The sequence below is a fragment of the Primulina eburnea genome, chromosome 7, assembly GCF_022965805.1.
Source record: "Primulina eburnea isolate SZY01 chromosome 7, ASM2296580v1, whole genome shotgun sequence".
Classification (NCBI taxonomy): Eukaryota; Viridiplantae; Streptophyta; class Magnoliopsida; order Lamiales; family Gesneriaceae; genus Primulina; species Primulina eburnea.
Genome location: NC_133107.1, coordinates 4,276,480 through 4,299,665, shown reverse-complemented (window position 1 = coordinate 4,299,665; position 23,186 = coordinate 4,276,480). Strand labels below are relative to the sequence as shown.

At 34.3% G+C, this 23,186-nt stretch overlaps 2 protein-coding genes across 14 annotated transcripts; both read left to right on the top strand.

Moving 5' to 3' along the window:
• Positions 1-2,175: 2,175 nt before the first annotated feature.
• LOC140836773 (protein STRUBBELIG-RECEPTOR FAMILY 3-like) lies at positions 2,176-8,183 on the top strand. Of its 6 annotated transcripts, XM_073202541.1 has the most exons (18): positions 2,176-2,234; positions 2,308-2,365; positions 2,670-2,867; positions 3,134-3,266; positions 3,349-3,420; positions 3,604-3,669; positions 3,792-3,863; positions 3,964-4,035; positions 4,122-4,193; positions 4,759-4,824; positions 4,925-4,990; positions 5,090-5,466; positions 5,555-5,847; positions 6,340-6,611; positions 6,848-6,986; positions 7,128-7,249; positions 7,369-7,525; positions 7,749-8,183. In XM_073202541.1, the coding sequence occupies exons 3-18, from the start codon at positions 2,768-2,770 to the stop codon at positions 7,821-7,823; spliced, it is 2,154 nt and encodes a 717-aa protein (XP_073058642.1). In that variant the 5' UTR covers positions 2,176-2,234; positions 2,308-2,365; positions 2,670-2,767; the 3' UTR covers positions 7,824-8,183. The 6 variants fall into 6 exon arrangements, with proteins under 6 accessions (XP_073058642.1, XP_073058645.1, XP_073058644.1 ...); XM_073202544.1 differs by lacking the exon at positions 2,308-2,365 and having other exon boundaries at positions 2,217-2,234; XM_073202543.1 differs by lacking the exon at positions 2,176-2,234 and having other exon boundaries at positions 2,265-2,365.
• A 2,590-nt stretch (positions 8,184-10,773) lies between these two features.
• Positions 10,774-19,639, top strand: LOC140836772 (katanin p80 WD40 repeat-containing subunit B1 homolog KTN80.1-like). 8 transcript variants are annotated; one of them, XM_073202537.1, is made up of 17 exons: positions 10,774-11,015; positions 11,629-11,759; positions 12,599-12,716; positions 12,908-13,134; positions 13,221-13,323; positions 13,411-13,481; positions 14,019-14,093; positions 14,179-14,328; positions 14,439-14,607; positions 14,698-15,216; positions 15,853-15,986; positions 16,571-16,696; positions 17,255-17,329; positions 17,428-17,540; positions 18,310-18,406; positions 18,496-18,564; positions 19,170-19,639. In XM_073202537.1, the coding sequence occupies exons 1-16, from the start codon at positions 10,991-10,993 to the stop codon at positions 18,553-18,555; spliced, it is 2,193 nt and encodes a 730-aa protein (XP_073058638.1). In that variant the 5' UTR covers positions 10,774-10,990; the 3' UTR covers positions 18,556-18,564; positions 19,170-19,639. The 8 variants fall into 8 exon arrangements, with proteins under 8 accessions (XP_073058638.1, XP_073058635.1, XP_073058632.1 ...); XM_073202534.1 differs by having other exon boundaries at positions 18,299-18,406; XM_073202531.1 differs by having other exon boundaries at positions 18,290-18,406.
• Positions 19,640-23,186: the final 3,547 nt, after the last annotated feature.

Sequence of the window (23,186 nt, the reverse complement as noted above, 5' to 3'; positions counted from 1 at the left end):
TGGAAGTTGGTAGTTGGTACCTAACTGGGACACAACTTTTTACGCATATAATAAAATAATTGAACGTATATATACATCAAATCAGGGATCGGAAAACACCTTGAGCTACACGGTATTGATTATTTTTGCAGTCAGTGGGAATATTGGTGGCAGACTGGGTGAATAGCAATCAGTTGTGATTGAAGTTACACATTCGCATAAATTTTTCTCACAACGAAGAGGCATTTATTTATTTAATTTTAATAAAAGAAATTATGTTTTTAAAAGAATATATTTACAATTTTAATTTTTCATGTTCTCGAAATCGAGATGATCAGTTTTTTCCTTAAAAAGTTGAGAAAAATTCAATTTTTTTAATCAAATGTTTATTTACTAAATAAAAAAAATATAGTCGATGATCGATACATGATTTTATTTTCTTATGCTCGTGACAACGCATGTTGTACTTGCTTAAGAGTTTATGGGTCGGGCTGTCAGGGTTAATTATGAGTTTGGAGATGTGTGTGTTTATCGGTTGGTATTGTCTCATGTATTTTGGTGATTGATCTTACTATTTCTCTACCGTCGGTCATGTCCCCCAGTAGACACAATATTATCCGTTAAGATTTGATGTCACTCTTTGACGACCCAGACACATAATCAACCGGATTAAATGATGCAACGTCAGCAGTTTGACGCATGAAACTTATCAAATGTATCTACGAGTACGTCTATTGGGAGATCATTTTACGAATATATATCCATGAGACACCTGAGTCAAATATTCAATGAAAAATAATATTTATGGAATACAAATAATATTTTTGACATAAAAATAATATTTTTTCATGAATTGGATCGAATTTGAGATAAATATCATAATAAACATATGTTCTATCCAAATACATATATCTATTTGTATTATTTTCCATATAGTATTATATGCCTTTTATTTTAATAAATAAACACAATTATCTAATTTTATCCAAATATGTTACCAATTTATTCTTAAAATAAAGATGGTCGCAAAAATTTGTGTGAGACAGTCTCACGTGTCGTATTTGTGAGACAGATCTCTTATTTGGGTTATCCATAAAAAAATATTACTTGTTATGCTAAGAGTTTTACTTTTTATTGTGAATATCCATAGAGTTGATCCGTCTCACAGATTAAGATTCGTGAGACGGTCTCACATGAGACCTACTATAAGGCATAGTTTGGTGCCCTTGATAACTAAGTGATTGATAATTTATCCCTCTTCAACCTATGTTTGGTTCATTTTTTAAAAGCCCACAAAAACTAGATGGGCCCGTGATGATGTTGGTCTAGCATGGAGAAGACATCCTACCAAAGGTTAGTGATATCTGCATGATAAAATAATAAATAATATGAAATGACATTATTAACCCCCAAAGTTTTGGATCGACAACTACCCTAAATTTTCATTTTACATTCTTCAAAATTCATTTCTCTTGCGGCGGCGAGAGAAATGAATTTTGGTGCGGACGATGAATTTTTTTATTGTTTTCTAAATTCTCTCATTTTTTAAAGGAAATAAAGATGAATAATTATTTTTAAAATTGTTTAAAATTATTCATCATTTATGATTTTATTTTATTTATTTCTAATATATATTTTTTAATAATTTTTTTAATTTAATCGGGATTTAAAAAAAAAATAAGAATTGAGACATGCAATTACAAGATCTTGATAACAAAATATAAGTTTTTATAGTAGGGTTAATTTTGTCATTACAATTCAATATATAAATTTAATCACTCATGTTAAAATCATACCAAACATTCAACATATTATTTTATCATTATATTTATCCTTGATTTATCCTTATACTATATATCCCTTACTTATCCTATCCTATGTACCAAACTGTACTTAAGATGATATAGTTTACATGATAGTCCAATAATCTATACTATTTTATAAAATAATTTAGATGAAACAATTTTTGAAATAGCTGTGGCACTGTCGGGAAAATAAAATTACTGTTTGATCCTTTGAAGGTACAAATGCAATTTCGTTTTCATCTTATATTTTACGAACCTTGTTTCGCCCGAAATAAAGTTGGATCTTGAGTATCGGGCCTAAGCCCCGACAAGACCTTACACTTTAGGCCCGAAATCAAATTCTGACTGACGCCACCCTTATCTTCATGACCCAACGGTACAATAACTTTGTTTTTCCTTTTTCTTTCAAATTAATCTTAAAAAATCGAAGAAACATTCCACCACTCACAGGTAATTGGCTAATTGCGCTTTTAGAAAGCAAGTCTAACAATTGACTATAATCATATAGCTGTAATCTTTACAGACAATTTATGAAATCAACTAGGGTCATTTTGCCTTTGCCCACTTATTAAGGAAAAAAGGTATGAACAGATAATCATTGTCGGTAACACATTTTATTCTTGCAAGGTTTGTTTATGTCTTCATCATCTCAACGAAGAAATCTTTTTATTTTGTTTTTTTTATTTATGTTGTGTCTCTAAAGCCAATGTTGCTGAAATTTGAGGGTTTGTGCTTCTTAACTTGCCTTAATTACTGGTTTTTTGTGTGTGTACGTATGTATTTATGTGGGTTGTGTGTCTGTGACCGTTTGTCTTTCCATTGATTAAAAAAGTAGTTTTTTAATTATTGGAGTTCTTCGTTGTTCGGTTTGGCTTTGTACTTCAGATTCTTCAAGTGTTTCTGCGGAAGGTTATACTCAAGAAACAAGAAAGCGAAGGGATTAAAGAAGAAATCTTGAATACTGGGGTGACTCTTAACTGGAGATGGCTTGTTTCGGAGGGAAGATTCGTTCATGGGTTCTTCTCTTTTCGGTTGTTTTTTCTGCGTTGCAATTTGCATTGGGAGTCACCGACCCTCGTGATAGTAAGCTGTTGGTTCAAATTTTCTATATTCACTGGTTTCACTTTGTTTGTGTAAAATGAATCTTTCTTCTGAATTGGAATGTTCTCTCGTTGTTCTTTATTTTTCTCAAGAAAAACAATAATAATTCGATGTTTAATTAATTTAACACTCGGTACTTGTGGAAATTTTCCTCGTATATTTGGAATTATGTGTCGGTTGTGCTGTAAATAGCATATGTTCTTACGGAGTTGCGGTATTTGTTTTTGTCTTGGAATGCTTCATGTCAGTTTATGCAATAAATAGTTTATATACTTCTCTGGGATCCCCACCACTTACCGGATGGATTTCCACTGGAGGAGATCCATGCGGACAGCCAAACTGGCAAGGAGTGGAGTGCGTGAATGCGAATATAACTTCAATGTAAGATGTGTCCTAATTTTCAATCACACTGTATGATAATTTAACTTTTATGTGAATAAACTTTCTTGTCCTTGATTGATAGAAAATTATCTGGAGCAAATTTAGGCGGAGAATTGGGCAATGATTTGGGATCGTTTGCCTCAATTATGGTGATGTGAGTTTGTTTCAAATGGCTTTTCTTGTTTCTTGCCTCATTCTTTGATCATGCTATTCGCATGGAATTGTTTTATAAACGAGTCTTCAGTTGCGCATTGTTTTCTTGATTAATTTGTAGTGCTTTTACATAATTGAATCAATTTGTACGGAGATTAAAGATGTTGATTTTCCTATAAAGCAGAGATTTAAGCAATAATCACATTGGAGGCAGTATGCCATCGAACTTGCCGGTCACTCTTAAAATCTTGTATGTTTCTGATCTCAAACTGCTTATTACCTTATGTTACAACTTACAACTCTTTCTGTAAATAATGGCTGATAATACCCTTATCCCCCCGCCCACCCCCCATAAAACACCACGAACTGTAGTTCTCTTTCTGAGAATCAGATGACAGGAAATGTTCCAGGTACTTTATCAACGTTGGGGCAGTTGACAGATTTGTAAGTTCTATTCTCTCTCCAGTCCTACTTTCTCAAGTCTTTTCTTTTCACCTGCTCTGTATCTATTTCTAGTTTAACTTAAAAGCCCTTTACTTTCCAGGTCTCTGAACAATAATCAATTAACTGGATCGCTTCCTGATGCCTTTGAACAGCTCACGGAGTTGATTAACATGTCAGATTTTATGTACTTGGAACAGAAGCTCATGTTAGATACACTTAGATGATCATTGTTTGATTTAAATCGTGCTGATGATGCAGGGATTTGTCAGGGAATAGTTTAGTTGGCCAGCTGCCCTCTTCAATGGGGAATTTGTCATCTCTGACCACCTTGTAAGTGTATAGTCTCTGAGTGTAAAATGTGGTCTTAATATTGTATTTTCCTATGCTAATATTGACTGGACTGTATTGGATTACAAGAGTTTTCTTCATGCCATAATTTCTTGCGGTACGCCAATCAGTTATGGGGAAAAATATAAATATCTGACTGTCGATACTTATTTCCACCATATAGTCCTGAGTATATCCATGGCTCATGTTATGAACCACTCAAATGCTTTATCTAGCCTGCGTGTTTATATTTGATGAGTTTCAATGAGAGAGGCCGGTTGTACTGGTAAAATGAATGTTCAGTTATGAACCACTCAAATGCTTTATCTAGCCTGCGTGTTTATATTTGATGAGTTTCAATGAGAGAGGCCGGTTGTACTGGTAAAATGAATGTTCAGTTAGTAAGAAATTTTGCAACTAATATGGATAGTCCACTATGGAAATCTTCTTAGCCGAATAAAATTACTGTATCCTAGAAAATTTTTCAGAATATTTGCTCATTTGCATTCTTTTTGAAACAGTAAAGATTAACATTTTCTTTTTACCCGTGTCTTCTTGTTGTTTATAGGCATTTGCAGAATAATCAGCTCTCTGGAATGCTGGATGTTCTGCAGGATCTTCCTCTCATAAATTTGTACTGTAGTTCTTCACCATTTGATGGTTTATTATTTTAATAATTCATTTTCTTTACTGGAGTTGTTACATTCTTCTTTCCTCCCCTTTGCACCCTCCAGAAACATAGAGAATAACCTGTTTTCTGGACCTATTCCACCAAAATTGATTACTATTCCAAATTTCAGGTGAAACTTTAAGTTGAGTTATCTGTCATTTGGCCTCTTTTGCAGTTTAGCTCGAATCTTTACCTTGTGATTTAATAAGACCTCCCTTTCATGGTGCAGAAGCGCAGGTAATCCCTTCAACACTACGATAATACCTTCTCCACCATCTCCATCTCCTTTATTATCCCCTTTGGAGGCACCATCTCCTTGGTCAGCTCCTTCAGTTAATGTAAACGGGCCATCAGCATCTCGATTACCGGAATCTGGTGGGAAAACGAAGCACAACACTACTAGTAACATCTCATGGATACCTATTGTTGGGTTGTTTGTAGTTGTAGTACTTGCTTTGGGCGTATGTTTCTTCTTGTTCAGATGCTGTAGAAGAAAATTTAGTGAGAAAATAGCCAAGAATCAAGAGAGGGAGAAGCATGGTGTTATGACCGAGATTCAGAAATCTGATCAATCTTCACAAAAGCCTTTGTATCAAGTAGAGAAAGGTAATCAACCTCCCCCATGCCTTTTCTCTTTTCTACTGTCAGTTTTTTTCCATATTCCCTCCGATCATTTAAATGTTATTGTCCAAAGCAGTGCCAAAGAACACCTTTCGAGGAAAGGATCACAGTATAGATATGACAAGATTGGATAGTTCTCTATCAACCAGCACCCCTCCATTTCCACTAGTGTCTGCCGAAAAAATTCCTGCTGATCCATTTTTTACTGCTTTAAGCTCAAGGGAAAACGCTTCTAAAAGTTTAGGCTCTACTAATTTCTTCACAGTTGCATCTCTTCAACAATATACGAACAGCTTTTCTCGAGAAAATTTTATCGGCAAAGGCACACTAGGCACAGTTTATAAAGCTCTACTTCCTGATGGAAAGGTACGCATCTTATGATGTATCTTTGGACTTTTTTCTATCTGCTGGATGTAATACTTGTGAATCGAACTCTTGTTTTTTTTTGTGATTGTATTTGTTTGTTTTCTTTGATTCAATGTTGTATTATATGTTGATATTTTAAGAGGCCTGTTTAGTTTGCAGACGGGTCATTTTCTACAAAAATGACCATGGGCCGATCACTTACGAAAGTACATCGTCTCTCGTTTGATTGTTGGCACGGATATATTATTCTAGATATTTTTTTATTTTTCCACCCTTCGGTATAGAGTAATCTTGGTCAGTTCTGTAACAGTGTACTATGGTAGCTGCCCATCCTAGACAAGTTTATGTTATGTTTTGTGACACAACACCCTTAATGACTCTGTTTCCCTCCATCTTCAATGGATTCCAAGGGAGAAACATGGTCTTTATTTGATGTAATGTATTGTTTGTGTCCATGTCGCCCTTCTCATGAGGTTGTCAACACATCTCTAGATACTGGCAGTCAAGAAACTGGAGCAGTCGGCTTCAGAGAATTTGAGTGACAGTGAATTCCTTGAGCTCGTGGCAAGTATCTCAAAACTTCAACACCCAAATATAGTTAAACTTGTCGGTTACTGCCTGGAGCATGGACAACGCTTGCTTGTTTACAATTACTGCCATCGTGGGACACTTAATGAAGCATTGCACCTGGATGACGAGATCAAGAGAAAGCTTTCATGGAACACCCGTATGATTCTGGCGCTTCAAGCTGCACAGGCTCTGGAGTACGTTCATTTTGACCAAAACTGAATATGATTTTGACAAGAAAATTAGGTTATTTGATTTCTCCACATAGATAAATTTCCTGGTTCACCTATTCTTAAAATACACATTTCAGTCCTACATTTCAGTCATGCTTGCTTTAATTCCTTTGGTCTTGCGCTGTTTTTGGAAAAAATCTTCCACTGCGCAATTTTTACCCATTATTATTTGGGGACTTAGTTGTGCTGTTTTATTGAAGATATTTGCATGAGGTGTGTCAGCCACCTGTTGTGCACCGGAATTTAAAGTCTACTAACGTGTTACTAAATGATGATCTTTCTGTACGAGTTTCTGACTGTGGCTTGGCTCCTTTGTTATCATCTGATCACATGACTCAGGTAATATCTTGCAGGTATTTTTCATATTGTTTTAAGTGTTAACCGATGTTAGATGTTAGAACGATAGAGTCATTATTCATGTTTAGATGTTGGCAGTTTCATCTACTCGAATTTTCATGGATACTAGTGTTTTTTGATCAGTTGCAAGGTTACGGTTACGGTGCTCCAGAACTCGAGACAGGAAGCTATTCTCAGCAGAGTGATGTTTACAGCTTTGGAGTTGTGATGTTAGAACTTCTTACGGGTCGAAAATCTTATGACAGGTTATCAAATCTTTATACCCCGTAGCTAGGATATAGATACTATGAATATTGCCACGTTTAATTCTATATACATACCTTAAACGAGGAAAGGCTTATAAATTAACTTCTTCCCAACACAGGTTCCGTCCTCGAGGATCACAATATCTGGCTAGATGGGCATTGCCACACCTTTACGATATAGATGCATTGTCAAGAATTGTCGAGCCTACTCTAAAGGGTGCTTATCCATCTAAATCTCTCTCTCGACTTGCTGATATAATCACGTTGTGTATTCAGGTATATCTCTCGTTTCCTTTCCTTGTATTCCATGGAACGGTTTTGAGTTATAGTACTTGATGATGGACTCAGGAACTTGTTTCATTTAATTTTTGTTTGGATCTGATGTCTAAATTTAGCAACCTTTTACAATCACAGATACTAGCAAACCCAGGATTGTACGATTGACGTTTGAATTATGGTAATGGTAGCGTATTTACATGTTTTTCTTTCTTTTACGCAGCCCGAGCCAGAATTCAGGCCGCCGATGTCTGAGATTGTCCAAAAGCTATCGCATTTGATATCGAGTGATCGCTGAGTGATGTGCCCATGACGAGATGGCAAGAATCTGTATCTCAACTGTGTTGGCTCTTACATTCTTTTTGTCGTGTTTTCATGTAAATCGTAGCCCCTTAACCTTTTGCTTTTCTGGGTGCATGTATATTTTCTATGGTTTGCTTCAAATGGATGGTGATTTTGTATCATATGTTGTCTGTAAAATAGCATTGCATTTTTATTTTTATTTTTTGGTGTGAGAGAAATTAGACACTGTATTTTCCCATCTCATCTGTCTTCAGCAATTATTACATTATTTATTGAACTTCTTTATCTACATCATGTACATAAACAAACAACTGCTGCTGGCTGGTGAAGAGAACTTAATCTGGCAGGCAGATTCTGCCCTGTGGCTCGGGATTGCATGGCCCTTTGTGTATTAAAATGGTGTCAAAATCTAATTTTGGTCCTATTATTTACCGTACTTTATAATTTTCTTACAAGGCAATGGTGGGTCCGAAATTTAAATCTCTGGAGAAATTCAAACCACCAAATTGTGGGTCATCTCGAGTTTGGCTTGGCTTATTTCTTATGCAATCATTGAATTCTACGTGGTTTTCGTTGTCTCTTATTTTTATAATATTATTGTTAAGCTCGGACATAACAGAGACAAAAATTTGATTTTTATTTCTAATTTGTGATTAACCCTTCTCTCTATTTCTTCTTTATTTTGTTATTCGAATCTCGTTACTTTTTTATTATTATGATATGATTTTATTTAAATTTAATCATTCTAAACTCTCATTATTTTTTACTATTTGAAAAAAAAAGGTGGCTTTAAGATTCTATTACTTGAATCTTATCGGTCCAACCAAACGTTCCAACTACTTTCTTGGTAGGAAAATTCACAAAATCCCAATATCTAAACTAAGCTGGGCAGCTCTTCGGTTGTCTGAAGATTAATGGCTGGGCGAGATGCATCATTAACCTTAAATAATCGACCATCAAGCCATTAGTGTGAACATATCAAATAAATAAATTCACTGGCTATGGATGCAGCTGTATGATAAAATGATCGAGTATATAATATATTTGTTTTTTTTATTTATTTTAATCTCTATTTTCAGAAAATCGATATTTTTTTATTGAACATCAAAACTCTTTTTAGATCGTCTCACAAGTTAATTTTGCGTGCGGATTTTCGACGTGACCCGACCTGACCCATGAAAGTAATATTTTGTATGTCTAAGTTTAAGTTCCGGACCCTGTTTTTAAAGCGTTTATATCATTTTAAATACGTAAGAGACCCACTCTTCACTAAATTCTTCGATGGATCATAAATAAAAAAGATGTATGAGGTGAGTATTTAAAAAAGAGTAGGTCTCATGTGCGACCGTCTCACGGATCATAATCTGTGAGACGGGTCAACCCTACCCATATTCACAATAAAAAGTAATACTTTTAGCATAAAAAATAATACTTTTGTATGGGTGACCCAAATAAGAGATCCGTCTCACAGATATGACCCGTGAGACCGTCTCATACAAGTTTTTGCCTTTAAAAAAAGAATGGAAAAATAAACAGAAGGTGGATGGACCAAAAATATTTTAAATGGAGTGAATTTTTTTACAGGTGGACCAATCGAAAATTAAAAAGAAATGTAAACATTTTTAAAGGTCGACCCAAAAAAAAAAGAGAGAGAAGAGAATATTTCAAGAAGACTTTGTTTCTTATGTTCACCATCACATTCAAATTATTAATTTATTGAATAGCTATATTATATCACAGTTAAAATAAGAATGGAGTCCATTCAAGATAAATCGACTGAATCATTTTCATGTAGAATGGCAGAATTTTTTTTGAAATTTATATAAATAAAATTACACGATTCTCAACGAATTATTAGAAACATAAAAACTCCTATCAAATCGTCTCATGAGCCAATATTCTTTAACAACGTCGAGAGCAACAATTAAATATTGATTGACGACAGCTAAACCTCTGCTTCAAAGTTAGTGGTTGGAATGTATTTACAAGTCCTTACAAATGAAGATTCTCGACCTCAGGCAGAATTAGGATCGCACAAAAAAGAAATTATTTCTATTTTTTCCTTATAATTTTGGCCCCTTTATGAAAACGCAAAGAAAGAACACATTTCTTGTATAAAAGAAATGATTTTTTAAAATCATGTTTTTTTTAAAAAATATATATAAAACCACGTGTGAACGGGAAAAAATGTGTCTTATTTTTTTATATTTAAAAATACAGAGTTTCAAAATATTTTTAATTTTATTTTTGATATCTTAATCTAGGAGGTGGAGAAGACTCGAAGTCAAGTCAATACATGAAGAATTCCAGTGAGAAGTGGATCTCATGTGAGACCGTCTCATAGATCATAATCTGTGAGACGGATCAAACCTACCCATATTCACAATAAAAAGTAATACTTTTTCATGGGTGACACAAATAAGAGATCCGTCTCATAAATACGATCCGTGAGACCGTCTCACACAAGTTTTTGCCTCCGGTGAGACCATTAGGCCAAACCCTCGGTCTCAAAATACTTCTAATTTTACTCTTGGAGTTTTACAACTTTTTTTATATTTAATCTGGTGATATATCCTATATGCCTTTTTTTTAATATCCAAGTTATTAATTTATTATGCTTTTGTTTTATCAAGGAAAAAATGATATTTCGGGAAAAAGGGGACTTAAAAAAATTTGAATTATATCTAAATATAGTGACACTAATTCCAATCTCAAACCCACACATATGCATATCCTATAAAGATTCTGTTTATCCAGTCCCATGCTGTCTCCTTGTACGGCAACGTTATTATTATGAACAGCAACGAACTAAAATTCCCGAATGTGTTTATCTACTAATCCTGTCGGTGAATCTTCCGAGTAAATAAATGGCAGTAAATCTATACGCGGCCGCGGTTGATTATATATATATACATAATTTTTAACTTAACTATTTTTTTTCTGTACGTTAGTTTCTCCCATCCCCTGTTGAAATCATCATTTTCTTTACCGGGTTTCTTTTGGAGAATCTATTCCCAACTTTTATCGCTGGAATTTGAGTCACCGTCGCTTGTATCTACAGATTTATACTCTTTCTTTCTGGGAACTACAGTTCGTTTCTTGTCCGGGGCACCGAGGAAGGCCTCGTGTCGGAGCTCTGATTGACGGAAACGAGTTCAAATAATGGCGAAGCGCGGTTATAAATTGCGTATCCTTTTGATTTCTGCTGCTGTCTGTTTATGTATCTGCTTATCCATGTGTGTATGTAATTTGAATCTCGGTGAGTTCGAGAGGGCTGAGGGCAGCTCAGAAATCTAGTTTGGGATTGTCTTCGTTTGCGTGATCTGAGATGCTACAGAATTGGTGTTCTTGAAATCTTACTTTTATTTTCTTTGTGTTCAGGGAAGTGGATAAGGGGGAGTAATCGTTGAAATTTTTGGAAAAAGATTCTGACATGCCTCTCTTTATCTGTTTGATCAGTTAAATCTTGATTGAAATGGTTGAGTTCATCGGGTGTAGTCGATTTCCCAGAAAATTTGTTTCTTGCTCTTATTGGATTGGAGTTGAAGCGAGTGTAAAAATTTAAGTTTTAATTTCCTATTCAGATGTGTTAAGTATCCTGAGCGGCTACAAGTGTTGAGATTTTCAGTCCTTGCGATTTTCAGTCCTTGCGAAATTTGTCTTTTGTTGGTTGATTTATGTGGATCAGTTTACGACAAATTGATGATAGTTGGTTTAACTTACTTCTGAATGCTTCTGTAATTATTTGTCATTGCATTGCTGCAAGTTTAAATGTTTGTTCTTGACTAAACCTTCTGTAGAGGAATTTGTTGCACATGCAGGGAATGTAAATTGTTTGAGGTTTGGGAAAAAGAATTGCCGAGTATTTATTACCGGTGGGGATGATCAGAAAGTGAATCTCTGGTCCGTTGGGAAACCGACATCTTTGATGGTTAGCATAGAATAATATCTAACCTGTGGCTTGCACACATTGCCTCTGGCCCTGAACAGCATGTTTGATGACACGTCGTGCACGCACATTAAAACAATTTACCTTAATGTGATGGATTTGATGATTTGTTCTTTTCTCAAATGTTGGGGTCTTATTATTATTTATAATCATATTCAAAGGAATTAATCACCATTGGACCATACATTAGAACTTCGTCATTCATGCATGGAACCTATACAAATATCCCAAGCATCTGGTGTTTCCTTTTTTCAACATTTATCACACGATCGGCGCTCTGTTAAACATCAGGCGCTTCATAAGTTTTCTTCAGCTTTTAAGTTTAAACTGGCTTCAAATTTCCCACTATCATTTTGCTGATTTGTTTTACATCATGTGATTTTTTTGCAATTTGGACCCCAGTGGTATGTGCTGTTTTTTCCCCAACCGGTGAGCTTAAGATAACACCTTTTAGCATAGTACTTGCTGTTATCTTTCTAACGACGTAAAAAATTTGAACAGCATTAAGTTGTTGGTTGTTCCGACGTGATATATTTCCTGCTTTCTAATTGCGTTAGTGTGCTATAAGTTTGCTGGGAGATATTGGAATTAAAGCACATGCAATTTAGTTGGACCGACTAATCATTGCTTGTTGCTATAGGTATAATAGTGTTATTTCCTGGGATTAGTTTTGATTCTTCGAACTTTGATACTGCCAGTTATAGATGTCTTCTTAATTTCTCGTTCTTGCAATTTTGGAAACTTGCTTCTGTTCTTATGCTTCAAATAGTTTTTGTCACCTTATACTGGCAAAGGATGACGAACTTCTGGTTATTATGCAGAGCCTATGTGGTCACACTAGTCCAGTTGAGTCTGTGGCTTTTGATTCAGCAGAAACCATAGTAGTAGCCGGATCTTCTTCTGGTGCCATAAAGTTGTGGGATTTGGAAGAAACAAAAAGTAGGTTAATTTATTCATCGTGATTTATGCTATTCTGATTTGAATTTCAGTAATGATAATGGATTTAAATTAGTCCAAAATCCGAGCTTGTTATTTATTTTTTCAAACTGCAAGCAAATTGCAATTAATCAAATATTTTTATCATGCTAGGGAGACTTTTCTCTGACCTTGTTAATGTTCTCGAATTGTAGTGGTCCGCACTCTCACTGGACACAGATCCTATTGCACCGCTGTCGAATTTCATCCATTTGGTGAGTTTTTTGCATCTGGTTCTATGGACACCAATCTAAAGATCTGGGATATTAGAAAGAAAGGATGCATCCACACACACAAAGGTCATACTCGAGGGATCAGCACAATAAGATTCACGCCTGATGGCCGGTGGGTAGTTTCAGGTGGATTCGATAATGTTGTAAAGGTATTGCCGTGACATTTTTAAAAAGTATTAATTTGTAATTGGCTCGTGTATTTTATTTGGCCATGAACTCCATATTTGTTGCACAGGTTTGGGACCTGACAGCCGGAAAGCTTTTGAATGATTTCAAGTTTCATGAAGGACACGTTCGGTCCATAGAGTTTCATCCACTTGAGCTCCTTTTAGCGACTGGTGAGTTTGTAAAATGGGTTTACTCGTGTTCTGATTTTCCGTGCTCTTGGTATGCTGATCGGATTGGTTTTTTTATTTTTGTTCAAGGTTCAGCTGACAAAACCGTGAAATTTTGGGATTTGGAGACATTTGAGATGATAGGATCTGCCAGACGTGAGGTGTTTAAACTTGCCCATTAAAACTCTATGCCTGAATTTGATATTTCTTCGCAGTTGGGTATTTTACGTCGAAGTGTAGCGTGCTGATTATTCAATGAACTTCGAATAGCAAAATATATATTTATGTTTTTCTTTTTAATATTTCCGATATAGTCTCCTATGTCATGATAATTAATGACCAGGCACGCTTCATCGATTCTCTCTCGATAATCTTTGAAGAATGTGATATTTTTTACTATTCTACTATCTTGCTTATTTCAATAATATTAATTTTTTTTTGTATTTTATGATAGTTTTGGGATCTCCCAGTTCACTCGCTCTTCGGCACTCAAGATCCAACACTTTTACTAGATTTACCAAAAGTATTTGCCATTTGGAAATAAATCCGAACCTAAAACAATTAAATTAGCGGCTTTTGCATGTCTGCCACCCTTTCCATCCCTATTTTTGAATTATTTATGTAATCCTTTTTTTGGCCTATTTGGTTAGACTTCTCAAGATGTACGCTTTAATCAATTTGGTTGTCTCACCCTCTAGGCTGCAGGAGTACGAGCACTAACCTTCCATCCTGATGGAAAAAGTCTGTTTTGCGGATTTGATGATAGTTTGAAGGTATGGTTTTGGAATTTTGAATTACGTTTATCACTTTAAAAGAGGAACATTTTTTAATGTTGTCCATTTAAAACTTCAAATGTAGGTTTACTCATGGGAACCTGTAATATGCCATGATTCTGTTGATATGGGGTGGTCTACAGTTGGTGATCTTTGCATTCATGATGGAAAACTGTTGGGTGGAGCATATTATGAAAACTCAGTCGCAGTTTGGGTGGCAGATATTTCGGTATTGGTCTGTTCTTTTTGCTATGTCCGGTCATCAATCACTTCCGTTTGTTTTTCACTTTAAATAATTCCACTTGCATACTTTGTTCCCTTGGTCAAGTATTGTTTATGTGTTAGCTTATAGAGCCATATGGCACAAGGGTGGCACATGAGCAACATAACCAGTCGGAGCAGAAACCTGGAGATCAGGTGAAGAAAGAAGAAAGTCATCTAAAGCCCAAGCCAAATATGCGCTCTACAACACCCGAGAGTGATGCAAAGGAAATCAAAACAATATATGTGGACCGTATGTTTATTGTGCTTTTCTCTACTTTCCTCTCAATGTTACGGAAGTGTGATATTCTGAACAATTAGAATAATTTTGGACCATTTGAAGTTTCAGGAGTGAATCCCATCATTTCAAAGGCACCTGCTTCCCTTGATGCCCCTAAGGGTGTAACCCCGTCGGAACCAAAGGAAACGAGTGCTGTCGGAATTCAAAAGCGGGCTCCTGCTGTTAACTTGCCAGCAAAAAATAATACACCAGCCACTAATAGGTCTCTTGTTATGCCTAGCATTGTACCTCGTGATGCTTCCGATGGAAAAGATTCAGTTGGATCTAGGAAGGAAAGTATTACTTCTATTAGAGCAAGTAGTGTTGTTTCTGCTAAGCCTCCTCATACGCGGAGGCTATCCAACTGTAGATATGATGTGGAAAGACTGTCGGTGTCCCTCGACTCTGTTCCGTCCGACAATGTGAAAAATCCGTTTGGCAGTAAGAGGGAAACAAATGTCCGCTCTAGACTCGTGACTGATGAAAATGCTAAGGATTCATCCGAGGGGACACAATCAAGTATCAAGACTGTTGTGGAAAAGTTCGACAGAACTTCATCACCAGCAACTACATTAAGCACAGGTAGTTTTTTAGTTTCTCCCCCTAAAATCTCTATTTGTCATTCAAGAGGAAACACTAGGAAATAGAAAACAACCACCTAGTCGTATGCACTGCAGCACAATTAGAGAGGCTATTGTTTTTAAGATTTGTTGGTGCTTTGGGAATTCTGATTTTATTTAGAAGCTGATTCTGTTTCGAGTTCTCACGTGTTATCAATTTCGCAGCTTGGTTAACAATGAACTAGAATTCACAAACTAGACTTGCTGCCTTCCTACTGTATCCCAGCAAAATTTAAATCTTTAAATTTAAAGCTGTGTTGTTTTCAAATAGTTGTCTGCTGACAAGCTTAGCACATATATGCAATTTTCCAACGTCGTGGAATTCGTTTTCTAGTGCTGTTTTGGTAACTGTAGTATGGATATACATTTTTTGGTTGTGCTGATTGTTTTTTAGCTGCGTTGTAGAATGTGGTCAAAGCTATGCTTATCTGATCTTCCCAAAATGTTTTATTGTTTCAGTGTTCATACACCGAATAGCAGTAAAGCGGCGAACCCCGTCAAATTTGTTGATGGGGGTTGCTGTTTAATATGATTATTAGTCAGCGATGACTTAATGACTAAATAATGTTTTAATTGGTCTTGTGCTTGATTCTGGCAGTGGCAGTTGTACATGGAAGGACGCGTAGTTTGGTAGAGAGGTTTGAAAAAAAGGAAAATTGTGATGATGAAATTTGCGTGCCCAATAAGGCTTCTGGTGTGACCACCGAGGCTGTGGAAACACCTTCCTCTCAGGTAGAAACATTCTCCTTTTAATCTAATAATTTATGTGTCTTCGTGGGACCCTAGAAATCTTCAGTCAATTTTCAAGTGAGCTACCAGGTCTTTCTATATAATTTGAAGCCATAGAATTTTAGCCCATTTGATAGGATGAAATAGCGGTGTTCCTTGTTGACTTTGCTGGGGACTATCTTCGCTACATGGTTTCTTGTCTATTGTAGTTCCCTTGTCCTCGTCAAGTATTGGTGTTCTATGTCTGAGACTTCCAGATATTGTTTCATTTCCTAAACCAGTTTTTTTTTTGGCCAGAAGACGAGTCCTATTGAAATGAGTAATGTTAATCACTAATTATTGGTGCAGTTTAAACTTTTTTTTTACCTGTCAATGGTCATGATCTCCCTTAATTTTTCACCTTCCATCTTATTGTTCTGATTTCAAGATTGATGTTGCATTTTCTTGTAAGTTGAATCTTCAATAATTGAGCAAGTTACTTTGTGAGACATACTGGTCTTTTACACTTTATGCTCCACCTTTCTGTCCCTGCCTCTACTTGCAATCTTCTAATGAAATATCAATGGTGTTATTGTATTGTTTTTCAGAATACAGATCTGAAAGTTATTACGAGGGAGGAGCCTACTGTGAGTGATGTTAGTGTTATAGAAAATCTGATGCAGAATCATGATTCCCTGCTGAGTTCATTTCGATCTCGACTAACTAAGTTACAGGTAAACGAAAGGAGATTGTTTAAAATAAGTGCAATGAATTTTTGCGTCTGTAAGTACTTGACATGTGTTAAAAGTTTCTGCTGGACAATATGAGCTTTAGCAGTTTACCAATACCAAAATGTTCTATAGCAGTAAAGATCATTTTACTTTAGGTACGAATTTATCTGGCAATATCTGATGTCCGCTAAATACCGATGCATGTCTAACTAATTTTATCACAAGTTACGGCCGATGCTGATGGTGCATTATAAAGTTTTTGAATTATACAATAGCTCAAACACCATGTTTAGATTGATATACCTACAATTGTTGCTTCTCTCGATAATCGCATCAACTAGTGAATCATAGGAGTTGAACACGTAATTTTAAGTCTGATGGTCAGACTTAACACTTGTCTTACGTAAAAAATTATAGTCAATAATTACGATGCAACTTAAAATTTTATTTCTTATTATACTTTGTGGGCCATGCTCAATAGTTGTTCCACATATACTATCACATTGTTGGAAACTTCTAGTTCTTTTGGATTTTCTGACGTGGAAATTCAATTACATGCAGATGGTACGACATTTTTGGGAGAGGAATGATGTGAAGGGTGCCATAAATGCCGTGACAAAATTTCCAGACCATTCTGTGGGTATTTCTTGCAGTAATGTTTTTTTTTTTAATTTTATTTTACCCTATTAACGATTCCATGCATGGTGTTTTCTTAAGGTACTTTGCTGGTGCAGGTACAGGCAGATGTAGTTGGTGTTTTCCTTGAAAGAACGGAGATTATTACATTGGACTTATTTTCTTGCTTGCTTCCAATGCTTTTGGGATTATTGGAAAGCAAAGTAGATAGGTAATTAACTCATCAAACTTTGCATATGAGCAGTTCTAAGGACGTGGATCTAGAGCTGTGTGATGAGTCGAACTAGCTTGAGTTGAGCTTGCTTGATCTTTCACCCTATTAGCTACTATTATAGGTTGATCAGAAAGCTTTCATGGCTGCTAGTTGGCATTTAATGCCTTTTTTTTTTTTTATATATATGTTATGTTCTAACAATATCAGTAATAATTATTGTTATTTTGAATAAAACAGAAATATGGTATCCATGTTTCAAGACTGATGGAGGCTTGTTCATTGTGTCTTTTACCTTTAAGTCGACCTTGTCATTTTTCAAACCCTAGTGAAACCATTCTACTAAGTTGAATAAAAAATGGGATTTGAAATTGAAATGAGACATTATTAAGATTGCTGTATCTTACTTTGAAAATGCTCCTACTGGCTGCTATTCACCCTAACTGTTGCTGAACAATAACCTACTACTGGCCTTCTAATTTAAATGTCTTAACTATCATGATTGTGGGATGAATTTGTCGCTATTTTACCGCGAACCAGTTTGAATTCAGATCTCTGTTCATCTTATCATCACTGCCGATTATGAAAACTGTTTTTGCCTGGCAATGGAAGATGAAACATCCTTTTTCTGTTTGCCTGCTCTCTTTGTATCTGATTTTGAATTCTGCAGTTTTCATTGTAGATTAAACTGATATGCCATGTAGTATGTTCTCACGATTTCGTATTGTCCGATCGAATTTCATCTGCAGACACTCTAGCGTTTCGTTAGAGATACTTCTAAAGTTAGTAGCGGTCTTTGGTACAATGATTCGTTCAACAGTTTTGGCACCTCCAGCCGTTGGAGTAGATCTTCACGCAGAAGAGAGGTAATGTAGCTGATTTCCCTTTGAGCATATCGGTGGTGTGGCCAAAAGGATCTTACTGCATGACATTCTTAATGAATTTTCTCTGGCAGACTTCAATGTTGCAAAAGGTGCTTTGCCCATCTGCAAGACATACAGACAATTCTTCCTGAACTTGTGAAGTAAATATCTTTTCTTGAATTCAAAATAGATAGATCAATAAGTCGTAGTGTATTTTTGGAGCAAACTATTTCTCAAAGTGGCATGCAACAAATTTCTCCATTTCTGGGACAACCTGTCTTAGGTTCTCAGTATTACCATTTACTCCACTCCAGCTATGCAGTCTTCAAAATTAACGTTTACCAAACAAAAAGAAACAGGGTATATATGATTAGGATCTCCTACGGGAAGATCCAACTTTCCTGAAAAAAATTCAAATTAATGATGGGTTGTTTTTTTAAAGTAGAAGTTAACGACGGGTTATGTTTCCAGTATTTTTTTTAAAATGTCTTTGAATTATGTTTGCAAAAATGAAATTCGGGAAATTGATGTATGCTTGATCATATTTTCAGAATAAGATGCTTTTTTTCTAGATTTTTTTTTGTTAGATTTCAGAAAACTATCAATCGCCTCCCTTCATATGAAATCTTGGGTCCTGCCATGTTCTACTAAATTTGCTGTTCTAGAAGAGGGGCCAGTCAAAATCTCATGTTCATAACACGAAATTTGGGTTAATATCATGTCAATTACCTGATATATATTGCTGAACGCTTCTTTATCTGTGCAGGAGGCGAGGCGTCGTCGCAAAATGCGCGCAACAACTAAATATGGTTCTCCAACAGTAGGAAATGCATGCAACGACTAAATCTGCTTCTCCAACAGTCGTAGGCTACATGTGATGAAACAACAAGAATTCTTACCAGAAATCTGTCTCTCTGACGGAGAATGTACGCGATTTTGACCCGATGATATTTGTTTTTCGCTGCCAGTTTAAAGTTTTGAAGAGCCACGCTAAGTGCAATGCTTCTTGCCCAACTGCGCAGCAGCTTTTGATACGGCAGCCATTCGATAATCTTTTGGGCGCCTATTTGGTGTAATTCTGTGTATACATGTATGTGTAACATGAAAACATATGGTGTAAATCAAAATTGAATGTGTACTCTAATTTAGTAATTTTTGGGATAAATCAACAAATTAATTAAATGTATGTTTTATAAAACTAGAACTCAAATTGGTGCTGGAAAGCCAGATTTTGTATTGGAAGAGTTGTCATGTACATTATGATTTTATTATATTTTCATGCTAAAAGAATAGTAGTTTTCCTAACTCAGTGACTCTATTCTAATTTAATTAAATGAATAATCTATTTTAAATGATTTTATTAAATGTTATTATTTTATCTAGTTAATTTAAAATCGTGACACTGAGTTAATCAACACTTTTTGTTGGAAAAAATAGAAATTGCACAAGTTTTCGAATATGAAAATCTAAATTTTTTGGTAACTCCTAAATATTATGATGATTTCGTTGTGATACAGTTACGAGAAAATTTTCTATTATTCAAAGCAATTTGTCCAATATCCATTGAAAAAAATTTCAAAAAATTTCACGTGTCAATTTTAGTTATTAATATCATTATTATATTTTTTTATCATTATTTATAAGTTATAAAATTATTAATTACGATAAATTAAATAATAACTGTTATTGCTCTATTCATTATTATTGTTATAAAGTTATTGTTTTTTAATTGATATTAGTATTATCATTATCTATTATGACAATAATTATCATTACCATTTTAATTATTTATTTACTATTAATCTTTATTATTATTATTGTGGTGGCCATCATTAAATCGGTGGTCGTCATTAATAATAATAATATTATATTATTATTATTATTTTTAATATCTATTTATAATTGCTTTTTAATGCTTTATTATTTTAAATGGGTTTTCAGCCCTTCTCGATTTCCCACTTCTCTTCATAAAATTCTCTCCAAAATCATTAACTGTTTTTTCTTCAGTCTCTGCCATGGAAGAAGGAAAAAAAATTATCAGGATGCTAGTCCCGTCGTCTTCTTATAGCACGGTCGTGGAAGAGATGGAAAAGTTCTGTGCACAAAATCATTGTACGATGGAAACTGTTGCTGAAATAGTGAAGGTGGAAGATGCTGAGCCGGTACAAGAAAATGGGGTGAACCCTGTTCAAGAAAATCTGGCGAACCCTGTTCAAGAAAATGTTCAAGAAAATCTGGCGAACCCTGTTCAAGAAAATGTTCAAGAAAATCTGGTGAACCCTGTTCAAGAAAATGTTCCAGAAAATCTGGTGAACCCTGTTCGAGAAAATCAAGAAAATCGGTTCAAGAAAAATTATGGTGGCATTGGAGATACACTAGTGAAGACCTTGAAAGGTTTGAAAAACATGGTGGCATGTGGAGCCATGTTCTATGTTGCCTGCAAGATGGGTGAAGTCTTGAATGGCTGGAAAGGGGTTGGAAGCCCCGTACAAATAAGCTTCAAGAAAATCATATTTTTCAATTGGTCAAAGCAAGGTAAATAAATTTTTTTTTTGGACATAAGAAAACAGTGATTTTTTGTAGCGGTTGATCGAAGAAGTTTTTCTTGTTTTTTGTTGATGAATTGTATTTTTTCCATTAAGTGCAGTATCAGTATTCTTTCTTTCTTTCAATAAAAATCTCGTTTTGGGTTATGCAATAGAGTTGTGGAATGTATTTGAAGCATATAGCAACAGAGTGGTTAACATATTTCCACGAAAGAAACCAGAAAATGCATCAAAGGGAGTAAAACTCACCGGCGATACAAGCGTGCATCATTAAAAACAATAATCTTAAATCAACAGAGATTTTGATCAATAAAGATTCAAGATATTCTGCTAAACCCAACTTTGGCTAAACGGGGGTGTATTCGATCACAGATACGGGATGGGATGTATTTGTGCAGAGATTTTCTGTATTTTTTAAATAATAGGATTTTAATTTTTATCGGCATTTCGGGATCTCGCATATTTCTAACCATTCTCACATAATTTTAGATTTATTCTACAAAATTTTTATTAATATTTGTAATTTTTTCATAAAATCCTATTGCTTTTGTAATTTATGACAGATTTTTGTGGAGTCCATATTTTTTATTGATTTTTATAAAATCTCACATATTTCTAACTATTTTCACAAAATCTTATATATTTAATTTGCATAATTTTTATTGATATTTGTCATTTTTTTCATAGAATACTACTGATTTTGTATTTTATGATTGTGATTTTTAATTTTTTTATTAAAAAATTGAATTGTGAATAACTTTTATTTATTTCGAATATTTTTATCATTCAATATGATATTTTTTACTTATTAATTTAATTTACGAAAAAAAATAAATAAGTTAATACTAAATTTATTATAATTTAATTAATTAATATTTTTTTAAAATACATAAAAATAATTTTCAATATTAATGAATAACCAAACTTAAAATAATTTAATTTATTTTGAATAAATTTTTGTATAAAAATATATCAATTTTGTTTTTGACAATATGTCAAACCAAAAAATAAACAAGAGAATTATTTGTACTTGAGAATAAATAATAATTATGTTAAAATATTTGAATTAGTGTAATTTTATAAAATTTTAATGTGTGTGCTGGTAAACTTTTAAAACAATATATATATATATATATATATATAGTCATGTATAAAATTTTTGAATATAATCAAAATATATATTAATTAAATTATAGAAAATAATTAAACGTGTTATATAATAACTAGTTCAAATGTTATATAATAATTAATTAAAAAAATAAATTTTACTTATTAAATTTTCTTACTATTTTCAATTTAAAGTCCAATAAAATATTATAATTATTTTTGTTATGTAATGTAATAAATTTTTATTAAAATTTTAATAAATAAAATTTTAAATTTTACGAGATTTTGTGATTGAAGTCAAAAAATAAAATGAACTATGAATAATTTTGATTTTAATTTATTGTTAGTAATAAAAAAACGTTTTAAAAAAAATCAAATAAAAATAAAAATATATGGAAGAGAAAAGAATAAAAAATTTAGTGTTTGTATTGATATTATTTTTAATAGAAATGAAAGTGATATGTTAGTTTGGGAGATTTTCAGTTTAAATATACATCTAAATCTCAAGGGATGTATTGATTCTAAACTTTTAATGACTTTTATGGAGTTTAAAGGTCTAGATGTATTCAATCTACACTTTTATATACTCTATAGGCCCAGTTTGATAAGTGTGATTAAGTTTGGATTGTTAGATAATCTTATGTTTGGTTCCATTTATAAATTTGAGATTGAGTAATTGTAGGACAATTTCTACTGTTTACCTTGGCAAATGTATCCATGCTTTCAGGGTGGATTAGTTTTATCCGAGTGGACTGAAAAAAGAAATGACCATAATAGCCCTTACCATGAATAAAAAAATTGCAAGTGGGTGAGTCTATTTCTTCTAAAGAAAATCGCTTAGCGACGGTTTGTAAAAATCCTTCGCAAATAGCAACGATTGTTTTATAAACCGTCGCTAAATGTCAAATTAGCGACGGTTTTTCAAAAAAAATCGGCGACGGTGTCTCAAAACAAGATCGGCGACGGTTTCATGCACTAACAAACCGTCGCTAAATGTCAAATTAGCGACGGTTTCACAAGATCGGCGACGGTTTCTCAAAAACCGCCGCTATTAGCGACGGGTTTTCAGAAGCCGTCGCTAAATTTCTGTTTCCGACCGGCCGCCTGCCGCCGCCGCCACTATCGCCGTC

Excerpts from the sequence above, each read along its gene's own strand:
- LOC140836773 (XM_073202541.1), top strand. The coding sequence starts at position 2,768 with ATGGCTTGTTTCGGAGGGAAGATTCGTTCATGGGTTCTTCTCTTTTCG. Across the intron at positions 4,991-5,089 it reads ATTACTATTCCAAATTTCAG|AAGCGCAGGTAATCCCTTCA; the intron begins GTGAAACTTTAA and ends TTCATGGTGCAG. Across the intron at positions 6,612-6,847 it reads CAAGCTGCACAGGCTCTGGA|ATATTTGCATGAGGTGTGTC; the intron begins GTACGTTCATTT and ends GTTTTATTGAAG.
- LOC140836772 (XM_073202531.1), top strand. The coding sequence starts at position 10,991 with ATGGCGAAGCGCGGTTATAAATTGC. Across the intron at positions 12,717-12,907 it reads GGATTTGGAAGAAACAAAAA|TGGTCCGCACTCTCACTGGA; the intron begins GTAGGTTAATTT and ends CTCGAATTGTAG. Across the intron at positions 18,565-19,169 it reads ATTCTTCCTGAACTTGTGAA|GAGGCGAGGCGTCGTCGCAA; the intron begins GTAAATATCTTT and ends TTATCTGTGCAG.